Here is a 10,810-nt window from a genome sequence, read left to right as displayed (position 1 = left end):
GCTTCTACATGACAGACAACCGCCCTCAAAGTCCAAGCATGGAAGGCAGCTTGCGTCGGGAGTCGTGAGCGGCCTCGGGAAGGGACACGTCCCTTCGGGCCAGCATCTGTCTAGTGGCTCTAAGCTCTGGCTGCCCCCGGGTCCCAGGGCAGGGACCCCACGGGGCTGTTATTTGCAAACGAAGGAAAAGAATGTGGCCTCATAAAAAAGTAATCTTCTTCCTCCTAGCATTATTTTTAATCAGGGCCCTTAAGCCTCTAATACCGGCGGGCAGGTGGGCTTCTGGGGCACTCTAAGCCGCTCAAATGGGCTGGCTGCCTCCTGGCAGGCAGGGAGGGGTGGGGTGGACAGGGACACTTTCTCCAAGTTACCTAGGGTCCCTGTGCTGGGCTTGTGGTCAGGAGCCAGGACCTAGCGGTTCCAGCTGCGGCTTTCCATACTCCCTCCGCAGCTTGGTAAAACAGTAACAAAGGGAGTGGGAAGCTGTGACAAGGCCATTTTGTTAGACAAGGCCGTCTCAGGCTTCCTACTCCTTTCCTTCTTTTTCCAGTTCTTCCTTCCATGCCTTCTAATTCTTTTCTCGCATTTGAGACATTCAAGATCCTGGGTTTAACCTAGCAAAGATGATTGTCTGGGATACATACTCTCCTTGTCAAATGGTGGTAGGAAGGGGGGGGCGGGGTTTGGAATTTACCTATAGGATAATAGATGGCAGGCAGGTCTGTTTCTCCAGAGTTGGAGGTAACACTTCTGTAGGAAAATTTGCTATAGGAAAGGGAAATTACTCACCACCCACTTTGTATAATCCCAGTGGTAACCAAGCTCTCGCTCTCCAAAAAGCAAATGAAAAGGAAACTCTGTAATATAGTTGAGCCAGAGACAAATACATACACCTATTTTCATTATAGATAAATGGATTGCATGCCCTCTTAATCACATTTCCCTTGCAATTCTTTCCATCCTTCTACTTCCCTTCCTTTTGGGGGGGGGGGGTCTTGATTTAGTCATTTATAGTTCTAGCCATGATACCCTCCCCACCTTTCTTTAGTTAATAAGGAAGGCAAGAAGTGGAAAATCTCACATAAAGCAGATCCATTGTCCCTTCTGTCTTTCCCTATAGGGAAGTCCAACTGGGAATGATTCACCTGAAAAACAGAAAATTGATATGGGAGGCATATTATTAATTAATTAACTGAGCACCAACTATATGCTAAGTACTCTTATAATCTGGAGTTACCAAGATTTGACTTTGCTGATTATCCTTAAATGTATATACACATTACTGTTTCTGCTTTTTGTAATTAAACTAGGCAATATTGATGTTGGAAAGGACCCTAGGAGACCCACATTTTTCAGATAAAGACCTTGAGGTCCAAAGAGAAACAGTGACTTGTCCAGACTGTGTAACATCTTGGATGACTTTACGTTCCTTGCCTTAGGGAAGACACCCTAGCCTTGGGATGAAATACAGATTGAGAAGATGTTTGATCACTGCAGCCCATTAGGGCTGGGCTGCAGCCCATTAACCCAAATGAGAAAAACTCTGGCTTCTCTAGGCAGCCTCTGAGCCCAAGGTAAGAACTAACTTCCTAAGACAACTATGCCTTTTTCCTCCTCTGGGTCAAAGGAGCTGTTCCTCATTTGTTTATGGAGGGCTTTGCACAGCTGGTGAGGTCAGGGTTGGGTTCAATCCTGAAATAAGACAGTTAACTCCTCCAAATCCCAAGGTGTCGGGTGCAGGAGCCCATACCTGGCCCTGTGGGCATCTCCTGCGCCATTTCCTCCAAGGAACACCATGCCAGAATGCTATCCCATTAGCAGTGGGAGGGGAGCATCATCTTTGACTTGTAACCAGAGCCCTTTAGTTACTGGGACACAGAGTGTTTTAGTTGCCTGGGAAGTAAATTTGACGCCTCATTTTTTAAAGGGCAAAATAAACCAAGAGATGCAGTTAACATGAGCTTTTATTGCAAATCTAGTTCGAAATAAGAGAGAAGAGTGTCAACTTGGAATTAAGAAAATAAAAAACACCTCCTAGTGAAAACAAAGTGTCAGTTTTTCTAAGAAGCAAAATTTATTGTATTTTATGCTGTAACGAAAACATTGCCTGTGTTTCAAGTGAGAGGGGACAAAAAGAAAAAAAAATTCTTGGCTATACTTTTTCTGTCTGTAGAATTAAACAATGTCCATATTCAAGAAACTGAAGATGAAAACACAACAAAAACACAACAGTCTTTTTATTTGTGTAAATCAGATCAACACTGGACAATAAACCAATTTCTACCCATTACCATAACAGCTCGTCTATAAAGAACAGAAAAATTCAGATAGGATTCTACCTAGGGGCAAGCTATTTTTTTGGGTTTTTTTTTTTTTACTTTTTTTTTTAACCACCCATTCACAGAGGTATAGATTCACAGATAAATAATCCCAAACTACTTGCCATATTTACACATTCCCATTAAATTAAGCATAAATAAATATATACAAACTTAACATGGATACCCTCCAGAGCTCTTCTTCTGAAGAGCCAATAGATTGATATTTCTCGATTGTGTGGCAAAAACAATGTTAGTGAATTAGAGACCAACTCAACAGTGGAGTCAATTTTGGCATTTAAAGAATAGTGTTCATTCCACCTTTTGAAAGAAAACAAAAATGAATTTTGATATTTCTTCTTACTCTTCTTTCTTTCTTTCTTTCTTTCTCTTTTTTACCCCGATAATTTAACATATATTGGCACAGGAGGGGAAACACTGTTTGGGCTCTTGAGGCAACATCAGATGGTTTAAGGTTATTATTTCCTTTCCACATAATGTATTATGCATACAGGATATCAGATGTGATGACAAATTCTCTATAAACACTCTAAGTAAGAAGGAGTTGCCCTTTTAAGTAAGGCTTTGTACCAGAGGAACAGTGTGTAGATAAGTCCGAGGCTTCAGGTTTTCCATTCAACCAAAGTTTTCATAGGATATGAAATAATTGCTTGAGAGAAAGTGGTTTCCTTGGCCAAAGAAAATAAAACAGCCAGGTCTTTGAAAGCCTCTTCGGTTCTTTATGTGGGGGTGGAGAAAGCTAAGGATGTGGAGCCAGAGAGAAGGAAAGAAAATGGAAGATGATTTTGGGGGTGGGGGTGGTGAGAGAAAGTTACTTTCCCAGTTTAGGGGAAAAATTAAAGATCGTTTTGATGGTGGAATACTTTCCTGGACAGCTCCCCCGCCGTTTTTTTTGTTTGTTTTGTTTTGTTTTTGTTTTTGTTTGTTTTGTTTTGCTTCTCCCGAGACCCATAATACCTGTAAGGGGAGGCCGGGTCGGACAGAGAATGGTCAGGCGACCTCTGGAACCTCCAAAGGAACTTGCAGAGTGGAAAGTGTGAAGGCAACGCTGCCACATCCTGACTCCTTTTTTCTATCTTTAGCTATGTTGGTTTGGGACTGAGCGTTTGGGAGGGGGGCACGCGGCTGTCTAAAGAGTGCAGGGGTGGAGGAAGAGCTGCAACTCACCTGTTTGGTTTGAAAACAAAGCTCAGAAGAGCTTGTTTTAAACGTTTCCCTTGACTTAAAAGGCAAACTCTTGCGTTAATCCTACTGTTTATTGATTTATGGGCCCAAGGAAACCAAATCTTTTAATAACTCAATTATCAGATAAACGTAGCGGGCCTGGCTAACGAAAGCAAAGGGGTGGGGGTCGTACCTAAAAAGGAGAAGGGAGGGAGGGAGAGGGGGCAGTGAGCTCTCTCCACGCGGGGAGGGGGGCAGGGGAGGCGCGCAAGGGGCTCTAGTTAGCGGGGGCACGGAGGAACACACAAATGAGGGTGAAGGGAGTTGAAGGGGGCCTGCATAGCCAAATAGCACAATTCCTATCCCATCACCCGCCTTTAGGAGCGTGAGGAGGGGGAGAGTTTTCATCCTGGCAAAGGCGGGGGAAGCTTCCGATTCCCTGGACATTTCTAGGCCACTTGCCTCCGGGGAGCAAGTGCCCGGAGCGGCCGCTGGTAGCAAAGGGCAAAGGCAGCGCTGAGACCCCTCCCCGCCTGCTGCCCGCGTGGCGCCGCCCCATTACCTACTGGAGAATGGGGCTTTCTCGGTCGCCTTAGCCCTTAGGGTGAGACCGAGAGCGAAAAGGGCCCGCGCGGCCCGCGGCCCCTCCAGCGGCTGATTCTATGTCCTCAACACGACTGGGCGTCAGTGGCCCACACGCTCTCAGGACCTGCACAGTAAGAGCAAGGCGCGTCCATCGCGTCTCTCGAACGTCACACGCGTGGGGCGCGTTGCCCTGCAAGGAAAGGAGACGATGGTTTTCAGTGTGGTTTCTCCTGGCCTTTTGCAACCAGAATACATATAATGCAAGCGGCCAGGCCCTCGGACAAAGGCGCAGGCTTCTGAGCTGGGGAGAGATGGAGTGTCTACACCCTCCATAGGGGTTAGTTCCCGGCCTTTGTATTTCACCGGTCTGGGGCTGAGCCCTGCACACCCAGAGGTCCCCAAAGGAGCTAGCGGTAGTTGGGCTGGGGAGTGACAGTAACCGTTGCTTGGACCTTCCAGGTGACCTAAAACCTGCTCCCTAACTCCCTTCCCCATGAAAGTGTCAGCGCAAAGCTCTCAGCAGGTGCCTAAAGCCCAATCCTCCAACCTACCCCCCCCCCCAAGGCCAAAGCCCTTTGGGGCGGCAGAACTGAGAGTCCCAGAGGATTCTGTGAATCCTGAAGAACAGACATCTGGATCTTTAACTTCCAGGGATGTTGCAAAGGTCCTAAGGTCTACTTTGTATAAAGAGGTGCGTGTATCAACACTAAATTTAGACTACTGGGGGTGGATTTCCCCATTGCTTTTGGGAGAGTGGAGACAATAGGTTCCAGATTTATTTTCACGATAATGCCCAGATGAAGCCCAAGAAAGGAGCTGGGCTGCCAGAATGAGACACAGTAAATGCATGAAACTTTATCCACTGGGAATAGTCCCAGGGTATACAGAAGGTAAAATTCAAAGCTGAAATACATCTCCTTTCACTTTGCATTCATTATTTTGCCATCATATGCCAAAACGAGTGCACGTCTTGGGGGGGCGGTGATGCCTCATTCAGAAAGCATCTTGTAGAAAACAATTGTTGCTGAAACACGAAGCTTGCACCACCCTCTTGCCCAGGACCACTCGAAAAGCTGCTTCCTTACCCGCTAAAACAGCAATCACCAAAGAGCCCAAGGAAATGGAATCTATTTCAAAGGCAGGGCAATATTGCTAAAATATTGGACTCCACGAATCCTTACTTTTCTCCCCTAAAATTCATTTTCAGCTCCCCCCTCCCCTGGAATTCCGTGTTGAGGTATCTGTTAGCAACTAGACTCAAAGCTGCTTCAATTTCTTATTGGCCACTTTCTAAATTATTCCCTTTGAGCTTCTTTAAAGAAGTGCACCTGCAGAATTCTGACACACAGGCTTTGATTAAAAAAGGATCGGATTTTTTTTTTTCTCTGTACCTTATAGATTGTGTAGGAAGCCCAAGTCCTCTTTGAAGAAGCTCATAAACCATGCGGGCAAAGCTTTGGAAAACAGAAGAGAATGAAATGGTACATACCCCTCCGAAGGAATTACATACTAATCAACGTATTCATATTGTGCTTTTTTTTTTTTTTTTTACTATTGTTCTTAAAATTGGTAGATGACACAAACATAACAAATGCAAGATTCTCTGTATGCAGGTGCTGGCAAGGCTGGGAATTAGTAACATTTCTGAAAGGAACTGATGATGAGTCTGAATCAACTTATTGATCCGGATTTTCCTCAGCCGCAGGAGCCTCTCTGCTCGGCGGGCCCGCACAAGCGGCAGCCACCGCCGGCACCACGGCGGGCCTCCCGCCCCGCCCGCCCTCGCCCTCCCCGAAGGGTGCCAACGGGAGCTGGGCACCGGTGAGTTAACAACGCAGGGCGCAGGGCGGGGCGGGGGTAACCGAGGGGCAAACGCAAAGGGGCTAACCACACTCATGTTCATCCCGGAAAATTCCCGTGACAGCTTGAGGGAGGGAGGGCAACATAGAAAAGGGTGGTTGGGAGAGGGGTGAGGTGAGGGGGAAGGGCGGGGACTGCGAGAGTTTCCTAAAAAAATATTAAAAATTAAAAAGTTCGTGCGTCTCAGTCAACCAACTCTCAAAGCACTGACACCAACAATGTTTCTCCGATTTTCTTCCAATAAGTTAGCGTTTTCTCATGTTTAGTCTTATGTTTATTTTTCCAAAGGGGGAAAATCATGGTTTTCTTTTATTATCAGTACTACTAAGCTCGAAAGAACCGAAGTGGAAAATCCGGACGTTTGTCTCCAAGTGTATCTTGAAATAGACACTGAGAACCGATATTGTTGCTCCGTTGTAAGCCTCAGTTTTTTTTTTTTTTAAAGTTATTTAGCTCTTTTTTTAAAATTTGATTGTATGTGTATTCTACCTAATATAATTAATTCTTCCAAAGCCAATCCAACATTTTAAAGCTAAAATTAAATTTTTTTCTGTTTTCCTTTTGTATTTAAAACATTTTTCTTTCTTTCTTTCTTTCTTTTTTTTTTTTTTTTTTTTTTTTAATTTTTCATTTCCTGTGTTTCTCCTCCTTGTCGCCAGTTTTACTACCTGGGCCTTCCCCAGACGTGTGCCTGTTAGTGGTGGTGTTGTTCAAGAACATCTTGTCCATGCCTTTGAGCGCCTCGGTGAGATAGTTCTGCAGGGCCGTGAGTGCGGCGCAAATGGCCGGGGCTCCGAAGCCGTGCGTGATGAGGCTGAAGTGCGTGAGGCAGCTCTGGATCCCCGGCTCCAGGATAGGGCTAGGTCTGCTGTTCCCGATTGGCGTCCGGTCCTGCGCCAGCAGATCCGTAAATTCTTTACAAAGTTGCCTGCAAAGAGGTGGGAGAGGAATAAAAAATCACTATCGGTGTCGTTGTCATTGGCATTAGAAAGGAGACGCGCACACTAGCCCAGAGGCGCCGGGTCACCATAGAGCCGGAGAGCGAGGCTAATGCGGACGATTCCGCTCTGTTTCCCTTCACGGCACTCTCCCTTCTAGAGCAGCTGGGACGAGAAGGAAAGCGGGGGTGGGGAAGTTATGCACCCCTTACAGCCCAAAGCCTTGCCTTTCTCCCCACATCCAGTCTTTCCTCCTTCATTCCAGGACCGCCTAAACCCTGCTTGGGAAATCCGCTAGGCTTTAGCGTTTGATCTTTACTATTCAGTCATTTTTGGCTCTTACCTGGCAGATTTTTTTTTTAAGCCCTTTCCCCCTTCTCTCCTCTGCCTCTCTAACCTCTTGATGATCAGACTCAAAAAGCCCTGAAAGATTTAGGCCCCTAAACCACAAGCCCGTCCCTGGCACAGAAGCAGATTGCCAGAGACTTGCATGGCCCAGGGCAAGCAACTGTTTATTCCAGGACAGAATGCTGATTCCATTCAAAGCAAAAATCTGTTTACCTGCAGTATTTGGGAAGGAAGGTATTTTCCCCCCTTTCCCTTTCTTTTAAGTACAGGCTACTGAAAATCTTTGTACAACAGGATTGTTGTCAATATAAAAGGATTCCTACATTGTTTAAATAAAACCTACAGGTAGATGGGTAAGACACTGGGGAGGGTAGACTTTTATTTGTTGAAGGTTTTTATTTCCTCAGGGCAACTACAATTTAGAGGAAACTCTCAGCCTTAGAAATCCTGTGTGCCTACGAATTGAGCTTATTTGAGAAAATTTTAATATAGGAGGTGGACAAGAGGCTTAATATAGGATGGTTTTAGCCCAGAAGGTCCAATGGCATGGCATCCCAAAGGCCACGACCTTTCACAGACTGGCAAACTTCTCCTGTCAACCTGCTTCCACCAGTCCATGGATCTATACAACTCCAGTCCCAGTCCCTCCCCACCCCCCACCCTCACCTCCAGTGTGGCCTGAGGCCTGGCAACACGTGGCCTGGCCAACAGGTAAACAAGACAGTTACCCAGAGGCCCTCATCAGTGACCCTGGGGCATCCTTTGCCAGGGGGATTACTCTCAGGAAGAGTAATGGCTAAACAAGACAGAGACTACGTCCCCCACCCCCACCTGCAGCAGGTGAAAAGGTTTTAGTTTGAAGGCTGGTGGTTAGATAATACTGACAGGCATCTCTCTACCCTCTCTCTACTGGTTACTCCATTCAAAATGCACACCTACATCCTCACAACCAGGAAGAAATAGGCTACTGTGCTGACGGTGCTGAAGTAAATAGGGCAGTTCTTAGGCACCTCAGAAGCACCTGTGGGGCTCGGATGCATGTACCCATGCCTCTACCCCATGATTCCAATTCAGAGGGCCTGGGGCTAGGTCCACAAGTAAATACCTTGGAAAAGCTCCCCAGATGATTCTGATACTCACCCCAGGTTAAGAAGTGCTGTCCTAAGTGAAGCCACAGGGCTTCAAGGAGTGATGGGGTGGAGGAAGTTACAAGGATTCCTTCGGGAAATAAGAGTTGGTGGGTGAAATCCTATTATCTAATTTATACACTTTAATTTTATTTTCCCCCAAAGTACATTTACTCTTTTATAAAGCACCAACAGGTCCCCCACCACCAGACAGCAGGGCAAGGGGTAGGAGGGCAACAGATCCATTATACTGCTAGCTGGTACATCAGAAGAAAAACTTTGAAAAACAGGACGAGAGCCAAGTTTTGATCATAGAAAGAGATGGTTAAAGTCTGTCCTTAAGTTTGTACTCATTACCAAAGTGCCAAAAAAGAAATTCTGAACTGGGGGGAACAAATGCTCAGAGTCAAACATTCTAAATCTTCAAAGCCCAAAGCAGGGTCTGTAAGCAATTAAAGTTCTGGGACATTAATATTTTTTGACCCTGCGGAAAGGGGCAATCAAATTCCAATCACGTCTCAAAAACATCTGGACAAATTTGAGCAAATGATTTTTCAGCCTTCCATATATTTCTTTAAATTACGCTGTCAACGGAACAAACTGCGTCCTCCAGCACTAAATAAATGAGCGCCGCTGTTTGGGCCGAGCCTTGGAGAGAAACGTGCGGACGCGCACAGCGCCGCCCACTGCAGGCCTGAGCCGGCCATAAAACACCAACAATATGACACCGAAGCCAAAGACAGGAGTAAATCAAATAAATAGAAAACCCACTGTAAAAGTTCAAATGAGCTCTAGACCTAAATTTAGCCAGAGATTTACTATTTTCCCCTCTGGAATTGTAGTAAATTTTACGTCTGTGGAAGATGCCAAACAGCAACGTTGGAAAGAGAATAATTAGAGCTGCGGTGGAGATGGGTACACGTGGGTGACATATAGACATCCTGAGTGTGCCTATGACGGGAGATGTGAAACCAGGAAGAAATGTGCACCTAGGGATCCAGGGAAGATCTGGATCCAGGAAAGACCCAGAAAAGTCCTGCCTGGGATCCCCAGGGTTGGGGATAAGAACTGTAAAAAGCCTGGATTCATCATAATAAAGCCATTCTCCCCCAGAAACTTGGTAATAGAGGAGATCAAGACAAACCCACAGCCCTTAATCAACTTGAGGGGGGGGTGGGCGGAGAAGAGAGAGGGTGGAGCTGGGAGGGCATCCTAGCCAGCAATCCACGGGCTGCAAAAGCTACTTGGACCACTGAGTTGCTTCCCAGCCCCACAAATGAGGTCTGCATTGTCCTCCCAAGCAAGGGGAAGCAGCAGGGTGGGAGTCAGAAAGGAGGGCTGAGGGTCTGGGATACTCACTTTGTAGCGAGCAGCATATTCTTTCGGGAGTGCAGGTCACTGGGGTCTGTGTGCTGCCGGTTCAAATACTCAGAAACAGCTTTAGCAGGAAACTCTGTTTCGCAAATATACCCAAAATCCCGAGCTAAGTGAACAGCTTCTCCTGAAAAGACGAGAGTAGAGGTAATAATCAGCACCTAGTCCCTGATCATCTAGGACAGGAGACGGTCCCTGGTCAACTGTTGTTATTTATAGAAGAGGCCAGCTGTTGGGGGCAAAAGCAAAGGTGAGACTGATGCCCAGATAAAAAGGATTCTCAAGCCATAAAGTTGATGGAATAAACTTTGCTCCTGCTGCTCTTTCCAGCCTCTCTCTGATGATCCTTTTAGCCAAGTCCTAGCTAGACATCCCCTGAAAAGCTTTGGGTCTCCTACACACCATGCTTTCACTTAAGGGCAGATATATTCAGGAGCCACCTTACAATTGCACCTAGACAGTTGGCTAGACATTCAAGCCAGATTTCCCCCTTCCCTTTTTAAAAAGCACCTGTTATACCTGCTTTAAGTAAAGTTTAAAAGTATTCCTATCTTTTGTGTTATCTTTTGTATTTCCTATAATTGCATTAGGAAAAAATATCTTATTAATAACAAATATATACAAACAATTCCACGTGTGAACATGTCCACATATATTAAAGAAACATATAAGGAATGAGTGTTTCTGTCCAACAATGAAATATGTATTCTTTGTCAGTTCCCTGATAGGTTTCAGGTCTCTCCTCAGAGGTTCCTGTCATCATTCTCCTACTCAAGAACTTTCTACTGCAGAAAGATGACACAACAACTATAGAAAACCTGGACATCTGAGTCCTCAGCTTATGTGGAAGACCTTTCAAATAAAACACTAATAGCCCTTCATGCACAGCCTTAGCTGTTCCAGGGAAGATCCTGAATATGGTAAAGAGATATGGTGAATTATCCCATAGCTATGTGATTTTTAAGGAGCATGACTTACTTTTAATCATCATTATCATAGTAACAACAAAAGACTTCAGGCATGGTGCTTACAACGATCCAGATCCATAAAACTGAAAATTGCCAACTAACTATTG

The 10,810-nt window shown here is 45.6% G+C and overlaps 1 protein-coding gene across 8 annotated transcripts in view; it reads right to left on the bottom strand.

Moving 5' to 3' along the window:
- Positions 1 to 1,946: 1,946 nt before the first annotated feature.
- Positions 1,947 to 10,810, bottom strand: part of TFAP2B (transcription factor AP-2 beta) — a 30,272-nt gene continuing 21,408 nt past the window's right edge. For 3 of the 8 annotated variants that reach the window (XM_045498511.1, XM_045498514.1, XM_045498516.1), the window contains 3 exons: positions 9,721 to 9,862; positions 6,617 to 6,876; positions 1,947 to 5,542 (listed from right to left, as the gene is read on the bottom strand). In XM_045498511.1, the coding sequence (XP_045354467.1) occupies positions 5,481 to 5,542; positions 6,617 to 6,876; positions 9,721 to 9,862 (464 nt within the window). In that variant the 3' untranslated portion in view covers positions 1,947 to 5,480. Of the gene's footprint in view, positions 6,877 to 9,720; positions 9,863 to 10,810 lie in introns of all 8 variants that reach the window. The other 5 variants (XM_045498512.1, XM_045498513.1, XM_045498509.1 and 2 more) reach the window with 4 other exon arrangements.

Source organism: Leopardus geoffroyi, chromosome B2, assembly GCF_018350155.1.
Source record: "Leopardus geoffroyi isolate Oge1 chromosome B2, O.geoffroyi_Oge1_pat1.0, whole genome shotgun sequence".
NCBI classification, from domain to species: domain Eukaryota; kingdom Metazoa; phylum Chordata; class Mammalia; order Carnivora; family Felidae; genus Leopardus; species Leopardus geoffroyi.
The sequence above is the reverse complement of the archived record's forward strand: the minus strand, read 5'-3'. Positions and strand labels throughout refer to the sequence as shown.